This window comes from Echeneis naucrates, chromosome 6 (assembly GCF_900963305.1).
Source record: "Echeneis naucrates chromosome 6, fEcheNa1.1, whole genome shotgun sequence".
Lineage (NCBI taxonomy): Eukaryota > Metazoa > Chordata > Actinopteri > Carangiformes > Echeneidae > Echeneis > Echeneis naucrates.
In genome coordinates this window covers 12,604,690-12,627,525 of record NC_042516.1, presented here as the reverse complement: position 1 = coordinate 12,627,525, position 22,836 = coordinate 12,604,690, and the positions used below count along the sequence as shown (strand labels likewise).

The 22,836-nt window shown below is 41.0% G+C and overlaps 1 protein-coding gene across 7 annotated transcripts; it reads right to left on the bottom strand.

Moving 5' to 3' along the window:
• Positions 1-963: 963 nt before the first annotated feature.
• Positions 964-22,111, bottom strand: chn2 (chimerin 2). Of its 7 annotated transcripts, XM_029504448.1 has the most exons (13): positions 21,412-22,111; positions 15,464-15,502; positions 13,672-13,727; positions 12,380-12,411; positions 12,065-12,178; positions 11,644-11,914; positions 6,726-6,809; positions 5,616-5,700; positions 4,093-4,266; positions 3,771-3,848; positions 3,429-3,566; positions 3,234-3,339; positions 974-2,362 (listed from the first exon to the last, which is right to left on the bottom strand). In XM_029504448.1, the coding sequence occupies exons 1-13, from the start codon at positions 21,458-21,460 to the stop codon at positions 2,191-2,193; spliced, it is 1,398 nt and encodes a 465-aa protein (XP_029360308.1). In that variant the 5' UTR covers positions 21,461-22,111; the 3' UTR covers positions 974-2,190. The 7 variants fall into 7 exon arrangements, with proteins under 7 accessions (XP_029360315.1, XP_029360313.1, XP_029360312.1 ...); XM_029504450.1 differs by lacking the exons at positions 6,726-6,809; positions 11,644-11,914; positions 12,065-12,178; ... (2 more) ...; positions 15,464-15,502; positions 21,412-22,111 and adding an exon at positions 6,872-11,619 and having other exon boundaries at positions 970-2,362; positions 5,616-5,702; XM_029504453.1 differs by lacking the exons at positions 3,429-3,566; positions 6,726-6,809; positions 11,644-11,914; ... (3 more) ...; positions 15,464-15,502; positions 21,412-22,111 and adding an exon at positions 6,872-11,626 and having other exon boundaries at positions 966-2,362; positions 5,616-5,702.
• Positions 22,112-22,836: the final 725 nt, after the last annotated feature.

Genomic DNA, 22,836 nt, shown 5'->3' with positions numbered 1-22,836 from the left:
ATCCCGTGAGTCTCCTAAGCTAGCATCTAATTTGTTTACTGTTTAAATATGACAAATAACTGTACAGGGGTTCCCCAGCAATAAGTTGTTTCTATTTATTATTGTATTGTTTGAAAAAAGTCCCGACTACCACAATAGACATAAAAGGATCTGTATTGTAGACAATTGCAGGTTGTACATATTGTATTCTTTAGATGTAAGTTTCTGCTCAATGGGCTGTCAACAACGGAAAATCATGGAGGCCTTTGAGATGCGCTTTTGCTATTATGCTTTTATCAGTCTTATCTTTTCCTTACACCAAATAGCAGATAAGCAAATGTAAACCTTCCACATTAAACTGACACACACACACACACACATAATGCCACGGCACAGAGACCTACTTCTGCTGTGCACTTTAGTTTTGGCTGCTTGTAATTTTCTTTAGTTATCTGAAACTATAGGCAAACTAATCAAATAGTTGTAAATAAAACATTTTAAAAGTGGTGGGAGAAATAAGGCTGCCATCACCGTCCTGCCAAATGTTTGCTTTTGGCCCAGGTGTTTCATGCAAGTGTTATACTAATAAACCAGCAGCAGATTTTAGAGAAAGCAACTACCATGTGCGAACACTTTGGTGGTAATATGTCTCCACTAGAGTAAAGCCATTTTTCTCAGCCCTGCAGTTCATATGGTATCAGTTAAACCTCTGCCATGCTGACACCCTCAGGTAAAACTGAATGAATGAGGTTATAAACTAAGGCACTGGGTAGGTAAGAGATAAAGTATTCCGGGTAAAACATCTGGCAAGGATAATAGTTTTAACTGTCACAAGATTTAAAAAAAAAAAAAAAAAAAAAAAAGGTAAACCACATAACTGTGATTCATTGTTCTGCATGCTTCAACCAGTCATCACTTGCAAAGAGCTGAACCGCTTTTAATGCTGTCATGATGTGGTGAGATCAGTTACATTTCGGAGAAAAATGAGACGAAACATTTTGAGAAACGGTTCGTGGTGGGGGAAATGTTTTGAGGTCACATTGTATTAGACTTAAGTTTTATATCCTTTAATAAATCATCATTTCATAAATTACATTTTTAACTGCAACCGTCACAAAAATACATTTGATAAAATGGATTTATAGAAAGGATTTAGCTAATCACATCAAACAAACTGTGATAGAAACATGCTCGATACAGCTTTAGTATGACTTCTATGGCGCTGTGAAGTGAATGGCAACAACTGCAGCACCGAGCGATGTTACTGGCATAAAAAAAAAAAAAAATGGAAAAAATTTGACTTGATCTTTTTTTTTTTACCTGAAATTTACAGTATATAAACAACTACAACAAAACTGGCAACAAATACCTGTAAAAAAAAACAAAAAAAAAAACAGCTTGCTCACGTGGTGCATTCTGCAAAATGTCATGTGAATAAGAATGAACATGGTAGATTCACACACTGTTGTTCCTCTGACTCTTTTTTTTTTCCTGGTGTGAACAGTTTTGTATTTAGACATCGATTCAACAAACATCATTCTCAACAGCATATATTATTGTGACAGAACATGATGCAGAGTAAAAGACAAAAATAAACATCTTTACAAAATAAATCTTTACACTTGTTGCAAAAAAGTGCTTCATGAGCCCCCAATTGTCTCATTTTTTTGTTAGAGCACACAGTTAAAATATCGATCATTAAATGATCCAATTTTATCTACAATGAAAGGACACACTTTGTTTCTTTATATTTTCAACCAACATTCCGACTAAAATCTAAATATGCGCACACGTCATGTGGGAGTATAAACTTGGCTGCGGCTGTGAGGCCTGGTTTACACAAAGTACCAGCCAACAATGATTGACAATCTGCGGGGAGCAGATTCCACACAGTGCTTCTTTGCAACTGAGTCTACTCCAGGTAGCGACAGTCAAATCATAGCAAGAAGGGAGCAGCGCTGTAGATAGATATTCCCTAATGCAAAAAATTATGGTCTTGGCTGAGAATGGAAACCCAAAACTGACGACTACAAGACAATGTCAACACTAAACCAACTTCATCTACAGTCATGCGAGAAAGAAGAATCTCAAGTTCAATTTGATTACAAACTATTTTGAAACTTCATGAGAATCAAGGTGGCCTGAATTTCCTGTTTTACATAATAAATATTTGTCCTTTGAATGTGTTGTGAGCCCTGCTTGTCTCAGTCCTTAGAACAAAACATCTTCATGCTCTATCATAAGCTGCACCACTAGTTTCTGCTGCCTCATGTCATTCAGGGTTGTCAAGGCGTTCTGCTCCGGTGGTTGCATAAGTGTTGGACCAAAGACTATCCCCAGGTTCTCAGCATTCATTAAATTGTCCTTTTCAAACATTGTCACCCTGTTAAAGATAAAAACAGATAAATTCAGTAAAATACACAACACAGACATGCAAAAAATAAAAATAAAAATAAAAAAATAAACAAATCAGGTCATCCCATGATTCACCTCAGGAATATGAAAAGTGGCACCACTCATTCTATTATTCTTTTCTTTTCAACAGATTGTATGAAAAGAGTTAAGCCGTCTCTTAATACTTTTTAAATTGTAAAACTCTGAAATATTTTGCCAATATGGCACAAATCTTTAACACAAACTAACACTGTCTTTCTAGCCTGAACAGTCAGGATCTGTCATTTTTTGGACTTGCTGCTGAATGTCTCCAGCAACAGTTTATTACAGCTGTTACTCAAGTTGAGTATTTTTAGAAGCAAAATTATGTGTGAATGGTTAACTCATAATAAATTACTTTCACAGTGATGAAAGAGCCTGTGACCTATTTATGTGTTTTTAACAGTTATTGGAGACTAATGTAGCTCTAATCAACATTAGTCAATTTATTTTGATGGGATTTGAGACAATATTTATTCATAATCAATCTATAAATAATTACAACTAGGGCTGCATGGCGTCATACTGGTTAGGGCTATTGCCCCACATTGAGAAGGCTACAGGTTTGGTTCCCAGGCCTGCCTGAGTTTCCTCTGGGTACTCAGGTTTCCTCCGACATGGATGTTTAGGTTAAATGGGGACTGTGGGTATGATTATGAGTGTGACTGGTTGTATGTTGTGTGCTGGCCCTGTGATGGATTGGCAACCTGTCCAGGGTGTACCCTGCCTTCGCCTAATGTGAGCCCAGAAACGGAAAAGCAGTAGAAGATGAACAAATGAATGATTCATTCAAACTATAAATGATTTGCGTAGGAACTAACCTCTTGAGGTGAGCCATCAGGTATCGTAGAGTTTCATAGTGGGCTGGAGGGAGCTGCAGCAAACCCTCATGAATGGCCTCAAGCCTGGAGTCCGCATTAGGATTTTCTACACGACATTAGCAAATTGATGAGTATGAGAGCGTAATGTGGCAGTACCTACACAGTGGTCGTACAGAATTGCAGAGGCGATCTTACTTGCAGCTTGAATAAATTTCGAGTACAAATCAAATGTTATGACTGGAATGGGAAGGTCTCTTAAGTAGAGCTTCAAAGCACCAGCTATGATGTTGATGTCTGCATAGGCATTGGCACTAATGTCTGCCTTTTCACCATCTGTGGATGAGAAAAATTGACGTTATTTCATATTTGCATACAATTAAAAATAAAAATGTGTCAGTGCTGTATACAACAAAATAACAGGCGGTACTATCTTGTGATATAAAGTATCAGAAACAAGTTTCTTATTCAAAATGAGGGAACCGATATGAAACCTCAGAGAAGTTGATCCCAGGGCAAAGAAATGCGACATCTACAAACCTCGGTCAAAAGAGAGCCTCACATCCTCTATGTGCTCTGAGAAGCCAGACACTCGGTACAGACCTTCAGATTTCATACCTGCAACAGAAATTTAGGACGATTGGGATTTTACTTCTGTTGCCGTCCATCTTACCTCACATTCTCCTCTTCACACATAAAATAAAAACAAATTGTCAAAATTTTGCAATAATTTCCACTTCAATCAGGACAAAATAGTAGCTGCTGAGTGATTCAATGTCAGAGTTCAGAGTTTACAAATCAAACATATCCTTTCTGTAAAGGGACTAGTTGGGTTTAATGTAAGTGGTTAGTTTCCATCTACCTCTCAGCTCTATCTCTCGGATACACATGTCCACCACCATGGGTCGTGTTGTGTTGTGAGCTTTGACCAGTGTGGTGAGGTCACAGCTAAACACTTTCTTTATCCTGCGCAGGTCCGGCTGGCAGTCGCTTGGAACCAGTTTGGAGCACTGTTTGTGTACGTTCAGCCCGCAATCTAGCAGAGCAAGAGTGAGAGAAATGGAGAGTTTAGCCTCAGACAGATGATCAGAGCAGGATGAAGACAGCAGTTTGAAAAGGTAAGTGATAAACTGCACCGGCAGCCAGCACAGTCACCGCTAAGCCGTCTCAGCGCACTCAGCCGGGGTAGATAACAGCAGACATGGCAGCGTGGACAGGAGCTCCTCTTGTAGTTTTAGTCACTCGGAGTGTGTTGGGCAGCTGGCAAGAGTAGAATGTGTTTGTGTGTTTGAGATGTAAGCCTGTTTGTGTAACAGTACAGCCTGGAATGAAGGTTTCAAAGGAGCAAGGGATGTTTTTACTCCTGGTCTACTGATTGGAGTCCTCATTCGCGGTCAATGCTCACATAGAGAGCAGCAGGAGATAAGAAAAACATATTAGGGGCTTGAGAGGGAGTGAGAGAGGATAAAGAAGTCGTTCCTGTTTCCCATAGCACATGAGGTGTCCGATGATACCAGTGTTCGCCTCAGGCTTATCAGCATGGCAAATGCTTCAACAACAAACACTCTGTTAAGGGAGAAAGTTACCAAATCCAGCAACATGAACACCAGTTTCAAGACTGTGTTTGTGCAGTCAACAAATCTTGTGACCATGAAACCTTACAAAAACCCCACAGAGCTGTAACATGTCATCAATCGCAGTTTTGCTGCTATATTTGGCCAACAATAACAGTATATTTGCCCTGTACGTTTGCTGTGTTGTCATAGTTAGATAACCTTTACATATTTCACTTAGAAACATCCATTCTGACGTAACTGCTCTCAGCATGCTGCATCACGTGGCATTTCTCTGCTCAGCAGCCAGTAATAGGGAAATCAGTAAATAGCCTGTAAAAACATCTGATTGCCTCATTTAACTATGACTAGATATGAAAGCAGTTACAGCTGTAGGTCTCGGCCTTTTTCTGGCTGACATAGCCAAAAACAGCATCTTTTATTTGTCACAGATGAAATGCGAAAAAGGAAATTATCCTTAAAACGCAACATAACTTGTAGTGTGGAAAAACTTTTTCAGAACGATTATGCACCTACAACATGCGTGGCAGGGCAGTATTAACTTGTGTAATCCATGACGTAAACGACTTTATGTAATCTGTGACATGGATTTTTAAAGTATTACTTTTTGGGCTTTTATGCCTTTATTCCCCTCACAGTAAGTGGCAGAGAGGCCAACAGGAAGTCAGGAGAGAGACAAAAAGACTGGAATGACATGCAGGCTCTGTCTCCAGGTTGGAGTCAGATAGGTCTGATAATGTGGCACGTGCACTAACTGCACCACCCGTGCAGCCCAATGACAGGGGCTTATGATACCAGAGTGCATAGTTACCTGAGCAGCGGACACCCTGGGCGATCAGGCCCCACATGAAGTTGGCACAGTACTCGCACCAGTGCGGCCCTCTGAACGTGTGTACCTGGAGTTAGAGACCACATGGTTACACACACATGTAGTGCAAGTCACTGCTGTGTCCAGTCCAGACACACAACCCTCCTTTCTGATGTCCTGGACAGAGATTATGATGTGATCCCATGCTGCAGTGGATGGGACCCCTAGCCAAATGAAAGCATTTGTATATACAAGGCAGATTAAAGGATTTACTATAATGTGTCTGGCATCTGCTCCTGGACAATCTGGTACATGCAGACAAGCCTGAAAGTCAAAATAACAGATGTACAGCCACTGTGCACTCCCAAAACTCAAATGAGATGACAATTGGGCAAATGCCACACCTGGATATGCAAGTGCACGCATACACCTCATCGCTACTTTGAATACATAGTAGCAGAGTGATGAGTGAAGAGGGCATATGGCAGGTGGGGAGAGGAAGGGTTTTGTTCTTTTTCAAAGGGGAAGCATGGAAAAAAAACAGAGGTCATTTCAGCCTGCCTGTTAACTGAAACCTAAGACACAATTGCAAGAATGTTTCAGGCGCCCAGACGACAAGAATCCATAAACTCTTGTTCGTATATTTAAAGAACCATTTCTATTGTATGGCCCCAAAGTACAATGCATTTGCACTCTGACTGGGAGCAAACAACACAGTACTTTTCCACTCTATAGCTGTTTTTACAAACTCACCACTATAAAAACAATAATGGATCTGAAAGCTTTGAAGTCAATGGTAATCAATGAGCTCTCCTTTTAATGGGCTGTGGTGGAGTCTATCCATTATTTCACCTCCGTGCATGTGTCTGTCAGCTTCATGGGCTCTCATCAAAACAACAGCGCACGCCTGTGATGAGACAGGCAAACATCTGAGGCAAGCAAATGCTCTGTAAAGGAGTGCTTTACAAATGAAAAGCACTTTGATTCAATAAAGACCTGCTGGAATGCTTCTCAGCAGCCCACAGACCTTTTCTTTATATATATATATATATACTGTATATATATATATACACATATATATATGTGTGTCTTTACAAAAAAGAAGCTACTCACCTTGAAGTTGTGGATCTTCTCATAATAGCACTGCTTCTCTGGTGCATCTTTCAAGGCACTCCGTCGCACCAGAGGTGATGAAATCTGTGGACAGGAGGCCAACAGTTTAATAGGCTTCCACAGAAGAGTCCCCTTATTCCCAAGTTTGACTCCCAGTGCCAAAGCCAGCAGCTCCTGACGCTTTCGCTCCTGTCTTTTAGCCTTGTGGGTTATCAGATCCCCTCCAAAGTCCCCTCTGTTTTCTTCCATCTCCATGCTCAACTGGTTGGGGTCCCACAGACTCTCAGTCTCCTCTGAGGAAAGATGCAAAGGAGAGAAGCGGGTGTTGTGCAGCAGATGCTGCCGGCAACAGCCCAATGCAGAGGCAGCAGCTACACTCCACTCTCCTCTGACCCAGGAGGGCGACTGATGACAACCAGCGCAGGGTTGACTCTGCATCTGGTGTGACTCCAGTGGCAGCAGAGAGCAATAAGAGCAGGGGGAACAGGACCGGTAGTGGGCGGCCTGAAGGCTGGAGTGTGCCTCAAACAATGGGCCTCTTTCACACGCCCAGAAAGGAAAGCGAGAGAGGACAGGGTCCTGATGAGGAGGGGCCAGGAGGTTGAGAGTGAGGGCGGCCGGGTGCTGTCAGGACCACTTCACACAGCTCAACAGTTCTGTAAAGCAGAATCAATAGTGCAGACGCCCCTTTTATAGCACAGAAAACACTACCATTAGCAAACTGCCTCCCGGACACACTCCACTTCGCTTAGCTGGAGATAACACTCTTCTGGCAGTAGCTCACAGTCAGCACCACGTCTCCTAACAGGTTTACTCGCCTGCTAAAAGATAGGTTCAGAATTCTCTGGCCGGATGGATCTGAGGCTGTGTCTTTGTCATTCAAGCAGATCTTGACCTCCAGTTATGCCGGCTGGTGAAATTCCCCACGCTGCCGTCCAGACTGAACCCTGCAGACACTCCGGCTGCAGACTACTCACGCCAATCACAATTACTTCTCTCCGAGGACCGCGAGAACAGAACCAGACCATCAACTGGGATTGGGAAGGATTACTGCAATAATCCTTACACAGGGAATAATCCCATAGTGCCCTAATCCAAGTAAAATCCCATAGGAAGCTCATTTGCAGGTCTGCAGCTATATAGTATTTTACCAGTGGGGGGCTGTTGCTATGTTCATGCTGAATTTGGCCCTTTTTAGATCTGCTTGTAAACAACCAGTAAGCAACAGCACATGGTTTCCTGCTCTAATTAATCATGACAAGGCCCAATAAATAGCCCCAATTTTTTTTTTATATCAATAAGATAATTTCACTGACCATAGGAAGACACCATGAAAAATTCTAAGTGGCAGTGATTTCTTAAACAGGGAAAAACTGCCTGAAAGCTGTTAAGCATTGGTTTGGTATGATACTTAGCTGGAGGAAAAGCTGAATTTGGGTTGGAAAGCAAAAGAACCCCAAAGGGTGACTGCAAAGCTGAGATAAAATAAAAGCATTGGCAGCGCTCACACACAGAAGCAAAGTAAAAAATTGCCATAGGCCTTTTGTTTACCATCCTCTTGGAGGGCAGCAATAAACCAGCTGATATCTGAAGAGTGACAGGACAGGTGAAGATATTTGCAATTGTGCTACACATTCTTTGAGAAGACCTACACATACCATACCAGAGAATTCAACTCTCCAGCTAAGTCTGAGGAGACAGATGAGGAATAGACTGCTCTAAGATATTTTAGACTCGTGAGGTGGGAGGGAGGGAGACGTGGCCTCCCCTCTTTGTCCGCAGGCAGATGGCTTCTTGTCTCTTAAAGAAGAGCTTGGAAGAAAGAGCACAAAAGGTGGTCACACAACAAGCTCTGCTTTCTTTTCACTGGCTCTGGGTCTTTTATTCTCATAAGGCTTTGTGAGGGCACAACTGAGTGGACTCTGTTGTGAGCGAGTACATGGAATCATTGGAAAACAGCACAGTGGGCACTGACACAGTAAAACAGCACAGATATAAACATCCACATCCACAAAACAACAAAACAGCTCTGACATCTCTGACAAACAGAACTGTGGCAGTGCTTATGGAACTAATAGAGTAACAGTGGTGAATAACTTTTGTGAGGCCACAGTGATCTTGACCTTTGTACACCAAAATCAGTTCCTTGACACCAAATGAATGATGGTGGAAAATTGGAGGAAATTCCCTCAAGGGATTACTGGGATATCAGTTTCACAAGAATTGGACGGACAAATAAACAAATGGACAGATGGACTGACACCCTGAAGACATAATGCCTCCAGTCGTGGTTGTCACTGCCGAGGAGACATAGAAATATTAGTTGTGTCAACTGTTAGATTTTGTCCATTACTCAAAAATAAAAAAAGGAATGATGAGTAAAAAAACAACAACAAACAAACATGTAACCACAATGTTGTGTGAGGAGCATTGAATAACTAAAATAGTTTGTTTTTGCATTTTTGCAGCATGAAACACAGATAATTGTCATAACAAATGACAGGACAATCTTGAGGGAATCTTTCCAGGACATGCGAGCAGACTGGTATGTCCAAAGTCCTGCTGAGATTAAACCAGTATGGTGAGTATCAGGAGGAATGTGGCAGAGGTTTTGACCACTGAACAAATTCCTGCACATGCAGAGGGAGGGAAACTCAGAACATTGATCTTCACGTCCTGTCAAATACCCCCACTCACATTCTGGGAGGATTTTAATTACAGAAGAATTTTCAGTCATGGTAAATGTGGAGGTATCAACCTAACACCGAGTAAATACACGTGAATGCTGTCCATACACTGAAGCCACTGTGGCTGTAATGCCTCAGGGTGTGGCTCTGTCACTGGTAAACATGGAGTTCAAAAAGCAACCACAGATTCGAGCCATCAAGGCCAGGTCTCTGCTTCCTGGACACGTAATGGTCGAGAAGACAGAAAACACTTTTCCTCTCACTCTTTTTGACACTACTGGCAGGTGGTATTCAACCACAGGCTGCACAAAACCCACCGTCATCACAGTTATCATTCATTCACATCCTGATACATAAACCTCGGTGGGAGGAATGTGAAATCAAATTACTGAAAGCACCTAGATAACAGACAAGCTGACATTTAGCAAACGACATGCATCAAGTTATTTGCTAAATGCTAAGGGAAGGTTATTGGAATCTGCAGTCCACAAAATTTCAAACATCACAGCTGCAAATCAAGCAAAAAGCAATACTATTTGACACTGTTCAATAAAGTACTGTGTGTTAAGCAAACATGGGCCAGCCTGTATGTCTCACAGGGCAGAGCTTTGCTCTGCTCGCTTCCTGGAAGTTCACAGTCGTATCTGTAGTAAAATTACAATAAGTCAGTGGTGAGTGACTGACCAATGGCCATTAGGTCAAAAGTGCTACATTAATGACTCCTGTCTCAGGTTACAGAAACCAAAGTGAAGACTGGAGTTTTTAATATTGCAACTGACGATCCTGCCAGCAGGGATGCCAAGTGTCTTTCCCTGACTGATAGTCAAACTGACAAATATTAAGTTGATGTTTTGAAGAAAAAAAAAAAAAAATCCTACAGCAATAAATGTAGTCTTCAATCTGAGAGGTCAAATTAAAGCTGCAGCCCCTGAAATCTCAAACATTTAAGGGACCTTAAAGGGCTTTCATCAAGAGCGTGGCATGATTTTAGTTACAAATATCAGGCCAAAAGGAAAGGGGGAAAGAAGTTAAGATTGCCATCTAGTGGAGGAATGCTTTGAATTTTTCTTTTTCATAAAACAGATTTTCCTCATTCCTTATTGATAAATCATTCACAGACATAAGTCTGAGAACAGCTAATGAGCACACACAAACACAATGTGTAATGTGTCTCACCCAAGATCTGTCTGTCTGATATGCTTGGTAGGCAGAGCAAAGTCCCAGTCCCCTTGGCCATCATTCCCTTTAAGATGAGGCAATGAAGCATGGCGGTAGTGAATACATCCGAGGGCTACTGGGATAATGTATGTCTCACTCACAGGACAAAGTGTCCTCTCACTGGCATCTTGTTGAAAATGTACTGCAGATGAATGGAAATGGACAAAATCATGCTGCTTTTAATGTTTTACAAAGAGTCTCCATCAATAAACAAATTATCTGCATACCCTGAGATGACGCGCTAACTTGTTAAATAAAAAAAAGGAGATATGTTGCTTTAAAAAAAAACAATAACAAAATTATTCTTATTACCAAGTAACTGATCATATTTTTTTGAAAAATGTAATTAAAAAGATCATTTCACTTACAAAATGTTAATGGTTTTCAGCAAACGTGAAGTTTTAAGCGAAAGGCTTTAAGAATAAATCAAGTATGAAGTTCTTCAGAATGAACCCTTCAAACAGGGGTTGAAACTAGTGATTATTATTATGTATAACATTTTGATTAGCCATTCTTTCCATGAAATAATGATCAAGTTATTTCATAACCACCCATAAGGTTAAAAATCGGATTTTTAAACACCTTTTGTTTATCTCGCTCTCACCCCAAAATCCCAATGACTCCATTTACTAGCAATCAACTATTGACTAATTAATTATTTGACTAACTGTCCCTGCCCTCTTGTAAACACATAGACAAGGGAGTCTTTTTTTCTGTCTTCAAAAATGACATTAATGGGGCTAAGACTGATATAATTGGTCAATCAAAAAATCTTGAATCATTCCTTTTAGTTTTTGATTAATTATCAATATTCCAATATTACATAATGATGAACAGAATATCAGAGTTTTTATCATTCAATATTCTATCAATGAAAGAATTGTTTTATTGACTTAGTGTTTTAGAAAGCAGGTCTGAGTAGCAGTATAGGGCTGAACTTGTCCAACGGCATTCAAATCAAAACTCAGTGATGAATGTGCAGCCTCGTATTGGCAGCTGTCATAAAAACTCACCCGTTCATCTTTCTGGAAGGTGACCCTGCGTGGTTCTGTGCGTCCACGACTCAGCCTGTGCACCATCTTATCCTTCAGCAGCGAGGTGTAACCAAGATGCTCATAGATGGGGTTAGTGGTCATTTTGGCGATGTACTCAGCTGCCTTGGTCTCGATGTAGAGAGTGATGAGGGCATCCGTCACAAGGTCGTGGACCGACTCAAACCTCTTCTCCCCAACAAAGTGTTTTCCATCGTAGAACATTCTGTAGTTGAGTGTCTGGTTCCCAAACCTGGATCGACATTTACGGATGGAGTAGTGCTTAAATAATGAGGGAAATATGTAGAGGTTAAAATGATCGAGAAGCTGGTTAAAAGTAAACAAGAAGGAAATGCGGGGCAACCTTTCGAGGATTCTGTGCTGCATACTGATGTGTTGGTACCTTAAAGCCAAAGTGTGTGTCCCTGGCTGTCTTTGGCTCTCCCTGATGAGGTAAGCACCCTCTATTCCTGCCAGCAGCTCATCTGCATATTCTCGAGAGATGATGCCATGAAATCTGTGGAAAATTCTGGATGTAACTCTTCCTGCAAAGTCATTTTATCCTAAAACATCCAAAGATTTAAAATTTGGAAGTACAAATCCACCCACTTAAGCCCTAACCACTTCTACCAGGCAATAATGATAAATAATACCGTTCACTGCACAACAATATTTGAAAAAACACATAAAAAAATTACAGTAATCAAGTTACACTCACTCTCTGCCATAGTATTTGGGTCTGCTCTCCATCTGGAAATGAAAAGAAGAAATATTGTCCACAGCAGTATGATTTGAAAGCACTATTAAATTGCTTTGCAAATTGTTATTGCAGTCAGTGTGACTGATTGTGGAGTCGACACTGCAGGACTCCATCTAGGCTACCATGTCTATTTGGAGCTACCAAACTGTTAAGTGCAGACATGAATAAGAGGCAGCCTGAGAAAACAGCTGGTGATAGATGGCCTGCTGCAAAGACTAGATATTCAGTGTGTTAAATCATGGAGTGTAGTTTGACTGCATTGCAAATCTTGCAAAGGATATGGCTAAAAGGCACAATTCATTTTGATCATGATGTAAAACAACAAACATCTGCATTAAAAATCCGACAATATGAATGAGAATTACCAAGAATTTCATTATCAACAGTCTTTGTTTCTATACAAAGACACTGGGCAAGAACACTGCAGATGTCTCTTAAAATTTAGTTATAATCGTAATGGTTTTATTGGAACACTTTGGAAATATGTCAAACATCACTTTGTACTTTATTAATTAATGGGTAGCCATTAATCTCACTCAGCCAACCCACCATTTTCACTTTGCCCATCATTATCAGTGTGATAAGACGCAAAATAGGATGAGACATGGATCATTTCTTGGCGGGATATTCAATAGAAGATTGACAGTTATCTCCGTGAGGACATTAACAAGTATAGAAACGCGTACCATTAGCTTTATATTCATAAAGCAGAGGAAATTAAGTCCGAGCTGTCTGTCCAAAGTGTTCCCACTGCTTGTTACTGTCCTTGCTGTGAATTGCAAAGTCTATCTTGAAACTTTAGTCCAGTGCCCACCATCGAACCAGCTTTTGAATTTATTGTCCCCAAAGGTTCACACGGATGCAAATTGAACTCCAAACTGAGTTAAGGCAAATATTAAAGCCTGCAGCTGGGAGATTGCGTCTGACTTTCAACAATAGTTCATTATGTATCGGAGCTTTGAAAGGAAGCGGGTCACTCCCCATAGGTTATTGATTGCTCTGACTTCCAAGTGCCTAGTTCAATCATTTCTCTGTGAATGCCTTCCAGGCTGAAAACCTAAAATTTAAAAATGACTTTGCAGCACATTGTGTTTTAAGGGGACAATGAGGACACAAGGCCAACAGTTTGCTGAGATCCCGAAAAAGGATCACAGGATTGGAATGGCACATAGCTGGTTTAATTTGCCATCAGATCCATTCTTCAGCCTCATATAGAAGCCTATTGTATACAGATTTCTGAATGCACCAACCTCCTGGGGACATGTGATCCTCTTTGGTCTCGGGGCTTCCTGCTGTAGTTGGTACACTGTTGGAGAAATATACGCATGTTATTTAAGGTTGGCTTCCCTTCTGAGTTATGTACACCGCTCAGTGCAAGCTATAATTACATACATGTAGTGGATTTGTGACCACAATAACAACCTGAACAGAGATTTAAAGATGAAGGAAACTAAATAATGCAACATAGCTTTCATATCTCCACTAAGACAGCTGTGACACAGTGCACAGGTGATAACAGGAAACAGAATGAATACTAAATAAACTATTAGCTCATACGCAAGTCTAAGCAGTCTGCGGTTTATATTACTGGAGCCTCATATCTTCAATCTTTGTATATTCAGACCTGCACACAATCATTTTTAACTACAAAACACTTACAGATACACACAAGCCACAAATCTATGGTTCTGTGAATTAGGCCTATTTGAAGCATTGGGAGAACTGGATGTAAATCAGTGAAGCAAAGTGAAAATTGGACTGAGGGATTTGTGGCAGGCAGAGTAACCACCACAAACACCTCAACAGCCTGACAGAATTTGTACATCACAATTAGTCATTAAAAAGTGAGGCAAGTCGAAACGCTACTGCTGTTTTTGTCATTTCCCAGAACTGGATGTCTGTCAGGACAAAAATATTATCACCACACAGCAAATCAGTAGCTGCGTGTGGTTTCTTTCTTCATGTTTTAATCCTCTGTTTGTCTAGCACTAGTTTTTCTTATGTTTGACAAAGTTCCATATTTCCAAACCAGAATCCTGCGACAGCAACAGAAAAACTGGTTTATTATTTTATACTGTAATACTAAAGTTCTTAGACACATTTTGGAAGTCTATATATATGCTTTGTGAGATATAGCTGAGAACTCAAGATTTCTGCCACTGTCCTCTTTAGTAGCAACCTGAATCACAGCAGAGAAATCACTGCATGAGGCTGAGCTAAGTCTTCACTGCAGAAGATTCTCCAGGCAGGAGAAGGAAGATTCCTGACAGTGAAAATGTCCTGACTCCCGACATTTTCATGTTTTGTCAGGCTGATTCCAGCCAACCAGCACAGAATCTGGACACCATCCATTCCAGGGACACAGTGAGCTCTAAAAATACCTCAGCGGAGGACCAGACGAGTCAGGAAAAGATGGGTGACTTCAGAAACTAAGCATTATCACGATGGGAAATTATATATGTGAGACATTTACAGTAATTGGAGATGAAGCGTATATAAAATCTATGAAATGCAACTGGTAAAAGAAAATGTAGTCATTCTAAGGACAGACAACGTTTGCACTCAGCTTTAACAAATCCATCACATGTTCTGTTATGAGAATATGTTCACGCACTTATTCTGAGGACTCAGATCATTTCCTCCCACTTGGCAAGAACGCTGTATTATGTTATGGGTGTTCTGAGGACCCAGTTTCAGCTAAGCCTCTCTGCAGGTAGAAAATCCTGTTTTCCTGGGTGATGGTAACCTATTTTACTCCGGGATCCGGGATGTGCTGCTTTGCATTTGTGCATGTGTGAATGAGTTGTGTGGGGGAGTGTGCTGAAGTGTGGGCCTTTTGTGCACGTGCATGTAGCATTTTGGAACCTGCAGTGTATTTCATTGCACTATGTATAACAAAACCTGATTCTCCAAAGAGATTAATATGTCTCTTTGTTATTCATAGATCACAAATAAATGTGGCGTTATTTAAAGAAGCACGTTAAGTTCCAATGTTGGGTGAAAGCATTGTTAATCAGCATCTAAAATGAATGAATTACTCACAGTAGGACTTCCATATGGGCGGCTGGTAATCGTCAGGGTCTGTACAACACAAAAATAAAGCAGTTTTCCATTAGAGACTAGCAGTTGTCTGAATAAAATCTCCATTTCAGTCCCTTTCCCCTGTTGACTGACTGAGCCCTTCACTGCGTTGGCGTCACTGCTGTTAATCGTTCTCAAAGGACAGTGCATATGGCTTCACAGTGAGAGGCAGCTTTTGGAGATGCACCACTGAATCCACTTCTGATCAGTACCTCAGCTTCAAGGGCAATCGATGAAGGTGTTCGCTTGTTTGGATGAACATTGTGTCAGCACACACCTGGTCTACCCTGAGATGGTAACATCTCTACTCTGAGACAACAATGCAAATTCATCAATCAAAATTAAGGGAAGTGAAAGCAATTTCAATGTAAGTATGCACAACAAGACCTACCTCAGGGAATTATGCATGGCTGATTTATGATTGTGTGAATATTCCTGTAATATACGATGGAGCATTCTATTACAGTATATTAGCTTAAAAAGAGTAGGAGAGGTGATGAAGTGAGTGCCCTGTAGCAAGGGATAATTTACTGTGGTACCTACTCGGTAAATTAATGACTTCTAATAAAACATGTCACCAAATGAGTCACAAATATGGTCAAATATGCTGCTGCACTACAATGTCAGAGATGCAATAAAATGTCCACCCTTATGACACAAATGGCGCAGCATATTATTCCAGATAATGTAATAGCAATGTTAACACCAGAATTCCTTCACACTAGGTCCAACTTATCCTGAGGCCACAGTGAGGAAGGCCAAAAGAAGAGGTGAAAAACTTTTGAAAGGACAAATAAAATAGACAGGGTGCTCTTTTTTTGACAAGCTCCTGTCTCCAGCGGCGCTGAGAAGGTTTTACAGATTTTACATCGCAATTTTTTTGACTTTACACCAAGTATTTCCCCATTTACATGCCAATTTCTAAAGCAGCCTGGCAGCATGCTAACAGTCGATAACTGCCGTACAGACAGATGATGCCTAATGCCAACTGCACAAAATAGCTGCTGTGATATTAAATTATTCATCTGTTGCTCGGATGTTAAAAGTAATATATCCCATTGAGCTTCAAGTGCCACTGCTCAAAGATCCAACTAACTGCGCGAATAATAGATCATCTTGGTCCAGAAGACACATGTTGTTCATTTTAAACATTCCTTTGCACTCATCAGCAGATTTACACCATGCCCCGCAGGCCAGAGGGAAAGATATGAAACTCATTCATTTAATAAAAAACTAGTGAGCACTTGTTTGATGTAGGCACAGAGGTAGGGCCAGAGAAATTGTGAAACACTTATGGCACGGGTGTTAAAGATATACTACTGATCTCCCTGTTCTTGTTGAACTTTCATCTGCTGAACTGACGGCACCTTGTTGCAGAGAAAGTGTCAACATTATTAAATACACAAAACACTTATCAGTGCTTTTCATAACAGTGGAGTTACTCTCCAGTAACTTATTACAGAGAGGTAAGACATGATAGGCGCAAAGATTTAAGAGCTGAATAATTATGCAAATAACAAAAAAGTTGCTCAACACTCGTGTCCTCCACAGAATGCCTACCTTCAAATACAGATGTAAAGCCCCCTGGCTCTGTTTGCTGATGTGTGGCCAAGCTGTCTTGGAAAATGTATTGTTCTAATAATGAAGCTTTGTCACTGTGTATCGCGCTGGCAACAATCTGAAAGATTTATTCCACTGCAGCTTGTTTAAAGAATTTGATTTCATTTGGCTGGCTGCCAGATATTCCCTTTTCAATCTGATTCTTTTTAGTGACGAATGGCATTTCAGTCAGAAATTCTGCTGCAGCTTCAGCACAAAAAGTGGAGCTCTTATCAGTGGAGTCTCATGCCACACACTTGCACAAATACACACCCATAAAAATACACTGTGCACACCCACTCTCATGCACGCACGCATGTACAAGCACACACACACACACACACACACACACACACACCAAGAGAAATCCAAAGAACATCAGAAAGAATTTCTAAGTAGCTCAGAGTTTCTGTGTTGCCTGATGATCAGGAAGAATTTACGATTCTAGAGCAGCCAGAAGGCTCTTCCCCCAAAGAAACAGCTATTAATTGTGTTGCTCTCCATTACTCACCAGTCAGAAGCATTCAATAAAATAATTACCGGTGGAGGTTTGCTCTGGTGACAAAGAGAATATGCGATGAATGAAGTCTAAGATTTTAATCCCTCAAGATAAATTGTGTGTCTTGAGTCTGTGCACAAGTAAAAAAAAATATGAAGCTTCAGCATATAAAAGAAATAAATGTGGAGGTGTAGTGAGTCCAAGGCTGACAACAGTTCAACAAGTCCAAAGCCTTTCGTGTATGAAGAAAATCTCTTAAACTGGCTTCGGATAATTTAAACGCTGTTCTCACTGTTCTCTTGTTAAAATTTAGGATTAATAATTGTGGACATGAATCATTTTCCTCCTCCTTTCATATGATCGTTTCCGTTGTCCGGTCAACCCCCAAAATGGGATCATGTTGAACGTATTTCTTGAGCCTCAGCATCTTCCTCTCTTTCATTTCTTTTTTTAAACTTATGCAATTCATCAAGTCCTGATTCATCTGATGATTTATTTAATTTTATCATGACCTTGGCCAAATGACGGTGATGTCCAAGTAGGTATTACTTGTTGCACCACATTCAGAAATTTCATCTTGAGCACTTTTACCATATTTGTGCATTTTGTGCCCTTTTCCAATTTCTGAAAAAAATTAAATAAAATAATAAATAAAAAAATTGTGAAGATAAAAATATTTTAATTTCAAAGTTCACTGGACTCCTTTTAATTCAACCTGCCATCAGAATATGTGTGTAATTTACCCAGTTGTACACAGAATTATCCATGATTTATGCACTTCACTGTTTATTACTCATTTCAATATTTACTTATCCTGGAGGGAGGACCCACAAACATCTACAACTTTTTCAAACATGAACATCTCATGTTCTTAATTTTAACTGTCCAAAGCCAAGGACTGTTACTATTTATTTTTCCCTATTCTATGGTCTTGTGAGACCCTTACAAATACGTGCCTAAACGTAATTTGGCTATTTGATAAAAATAAGTGAGTTAAACATACACAATCACAGACAAATGAAGACATGACACATTCAGAAGAAGAACTGTGTGCAGCAGTGTATCAGATACATACTGACCCTCACAAACACAGGGACACACAGACACCCACACAGCACACACACCATCAGTGGGATGCAGCTAAGCTGCAGCAGGGAGACCATCTGTGTATTACACTGGTCCAAAACAAGCATTTCAACACAGTCTTAATGCTGAACAGATAACATGTGACAAGTATGAGGGCGCCCTTAGTCTGTGTTACTTCGTGTGCACTGCTGGGCTCTGCACCTGCAGTGAGACTGTATGTTGTGATGCTAACAAGAACTGTAGGTGAGTTAAAATGGGGATAAGCTGTATTTGGTGGTATAATTCTGGCATTTCATTGTGTCATTGAAAGATTGTTGTTGTTATAATTAATGAATTGGGGGAATAATTTATTCCCTCATTGAGACTGTAAAATGTGCAGATAATTTGACTACATACATGACACAAATCCAGTCCAGCATGATTTACAGTGAGAAGGACAAGAAATGGATAATATGAGAGATTTTGGGGAAGGTGCAGCATTTGTTTGGCGTGCAGATGAGCAGGCAGTCTCTCCGAAATATAAGGCTGTAGTTCTGCTTCCCTCACCAATTTTGTCATTCAAGCAGGAAGCAGAAAGCATGCTCTTTCCCTCAATTTATTTTCAAAGCTTTATTTCCTGGAGCCGTCTTGCAAATGGTATGCTGCTGGTACAGTGCATGGGTCCATGCCAACCCCTGCCAAGAATGTGTAAGGATCACCCTGAATAAGACGAGAGGCTAGAAAATATCTTTCTGGGAAAAGAAAAACATTGCAACAAGTATGGTGCAATTTTGTTGCTGCTCCTGAAAAAGACTGCCTTCAGAATACCTTTAGTTTCTAGTCATCGTTACTGCAGCCATTACAGAATGTGGTTTACATACTATACGGTAGTTTGTCTAGAACCAGTGTTGCTTTTATTTACAGGAGGTACAGAAATAAATCGATGTTTCCTTCAATAATGTAATTCCATTACCATACATTAAAACATGGATCAGGACTCAGCACAAAACACTGCCAGTGATACTTGACAGTTCACACTGAGAATTCAGGTTAACGTTATTTACAAATTCTCCTCCCAAACAGCAGTACTTGATAGATATATCAGTAGGAGCAGCTGAAATATCTACACCGAGAGCACTTTGTTTGCACCCAAACAACCTAATATGGAGCAGAAATTGAGCCCGGATTAGTTTTTTTCAGTCATATGCCTCATAGACAAGATTATTCAAATGTTGTGTCTGACTGCCAAAGAGCTCTGCATGAAAATAATAATACCCTTGTGACAACCACTCTATCCCTGGCAGCAACACAGCTTGTAACCTCTGATAATTATATTGAGAGCCCAACAGTAATGACAACCCTCCATTGCCACAGAAAGAAAAGACTTTCCTCTTAAAGCAGCCGTGGTCAAACATTAAATCCACTGCTTTCTGAAAGGCTCACATGAGATAATGCTTTGTGAAGCATGTGGTCACCACAGGCTATATCAGCTTGAAAATGACTGTCTGTCCCTCCCATTGGGCAGTACCTTGGGAAATGTGACTCTGCTGTGTGGTGAGGTCAGGATATAGAAAGAGTAGCAAAGTTAAACAAAAACAAACAAACAAACAAACAAACCAGAAAGCACTGCATATATGATAGAACATCCCCTGCTAGTAAGAAACAGAGCCATGGAGCGATCAATTTATTTTCTGTGCATTCAGAAGTGATTAAAACATGATTAAAATATCACATATGCACATTTTCTACATGTCTGTTAGAAACAGTCAACATAAACCAAAGTGCTGAGCGTAGTATTATAAACAGCTTCTCCCTCCCCACGTCTCTCTCTCTCTCTCTCTCTCTCTCACACACACACTCCCTCTCTTGAACACACTAACACGCACGCCTCTGGTTGTTGGTGGGGCTCTCACATCAAAAACGTGCGATATGGGAGTTTGTACTCTATACCCTGGCAAACATGAGCAACACGTTTTACCAACACAGACTGAGATATACACAGAGACGGTCACAGAGTTTCTGTTTTGTTTAAACAGCTGCTAACCTACTTACTGCTCTCATTCTCTGAAAATGTAAGCCTTAAATTGAATTTCTAATCCAGAAATTGGAACTAAAGGCTGAACTTTGGCTCATTATATGCAAAGTGGATTTAATAGGAGTCTGGTCACGCTGTAGCAGTATGAAGTGTATTATGCCACTGGACCACAGGATACAATATGAGAAAACATCCCAGCCTGCTGCTGCTGCGTTTTGGAAAATGGTAGCCTACACAGGGCAAACATAACCCACACAACTACCAGTGGAAAGTCAATAAGTGAATTATGGAGATGATTGGCAATCTAATGATAACATCCAAACCCAACATCATAGGCTACTGACTGCATCACAACTTGTGCACATGAAAGGCCCCCTTTCCCACTAAGGTTCCCACCACTGTGGGATGGAGATTTTCATTTATCTTAAATTACACCAGTCAGTGGAAAGCACTTTGACACTTTGCTTAATATTTACCAGGTGCATGGGAGAAGCAGATGGAGAGATAAAAAAGTGCTTTATTTCCTGCTGTTAATGGAGAGAGATCACCAAGGCATGGCTTTATGCAAGGAAATGTAAAAAGTTTAAGACAAACGTATGCATTTCAAAGCACACAATTACAAATGTCTCTCAGGGCATGCCAATAATAGTAATAGTAAATGAGCTGAAGCACAAGGTGTCTAGACTGAGTGTGGGTCAGGTGAACTCTTACCGGAGGACACAGATGAACCTGAGAGGCTGGAGTTGCTGGATGCTGCCATCCCAAACCCGTTTCACGGATCGGTTACTCCCGTTTGGTGGCCAAGGTGCGCTCCCAGCAGTCCGTCCCCGGCGGAGCCTCCATTTTCCTCACGTCCCAATGTGCCTCACCTCTGACGGCTACACCGGAGGGGGGTGGGGGTGTGTGTCTGGTCTCGCAGGGAGCTCACCGCCCGTCTGTCTGGCTCCGCGGCTCCGTCCCCTCCGGCTCGCCTGCTCGCTGGGCGCCTCGGCGGGGAGCTCCCGCTGCCGCATACACGGTGGGTGCCACCGCCGCGGATAAAAATAGTCTGACGGGAGACGGGATCGTGCGTGTGGCTCAGCTCCTTCAAAGCATGTCCCTCATTCTGCACAAACAGAATCTGTAGGTTTAGATTGCGGTGCCGTGGGGCACTCGGACGTGGTTTCCATGTGCCACTTTAAGGATTGTAATAAACACACTACGCTGCAGCGTAGACGCGCCTTCTTAAAGTGGAAGTTTGGAGCTGAGCTGCCAAATGTAAGCGCTCCGGGTTTGCAAAAAGCAAGGCCAAAACAACTGGCTTTAGCTCTGTTTACAAAATCAGAAACAGACCTCTGTCTCCTTTTTGGTTCCCACAGTTCACTGACATCCAAGCAAACAGAGCCCGACTGGCCAAGCCACATTACTCCAGCGATGGCTCCGCGTTTCTTCATCAGATGTCATGTTATGTCATGTTAAGTTCAAAGAGCCCAAATGAAGGCTTGTGTTTTCTGCGCCACCTGGTGGGCCTATGGAGTCACTTTAGTTTCTTAATCATTCAATCAAATAGAAAAAAAGAGATTTGAGAGCAATCAAATAAGTACTAATCTAAAAATTCATTCTTAAAAAGGTTTCAAATCGGTATGATCGTTTTGCTAACAAATCAGTCCTCTTAAGAAAAGTTCAAAAGTTTTGCTTGTGAGCTCAACTGCTGATGGATGAGAGAAGAGTTTCTTTTGGTAGGTTTGACCGGGCTACACTGCCCGTTAACACCCGCAATGCCCTAAATTGAAGAGCTATGGAGGTAAATTATAGTCTATAGTTATAATCTAATGAATAATGATGCCAGTGTCAGTACACAACAGACCAAACAGAGCAGAAGAGAACAACAGCAGGGCTGGGCAATTATTTCTTAATAACCATCTTTGATTATGCATTCAAAATGTGGTTTTGGGGAATTTGAGTTGGGTTCCCAGGTTCACTTTAATCCGTCAGTTGTAAGCTGAGTTGTGAGAGAAGGCCTACTTGGGCTTTTGCAGCTTGTGCAGCTTTGGATGTTGTCCCGCTCTCACAAATGCAATCTCTTGCCTAGATGGTGATAGACTTTTACGCTGGTCCATGGCACTACAGATGGATTCAACGATAACCTTCACCTCT

Coding starts and splice junctions, on each gene's coding strand:
- chn2 (XM_029504448.1), bottom strand. CDS start 21,460: ATGGCAGCATCCAGCAACTCCAGCCTCTCAGGTTCATCTGTGTCCTCC. Junction 12,412..13,671: donor GGATCACATGTCCCCAGGAG/GTTGGTGCATTC, acceptor TTTCATTTCCAG/ATGGAGAGCAGACCCAAATA. Junction 4,267..5,615: donor CCAGGGTGTCCGCTGCTCAG/GTAACTATGCAC, acceptor TTGCTCTGCTAG/ATTGCGGGCTGAACGTACAC.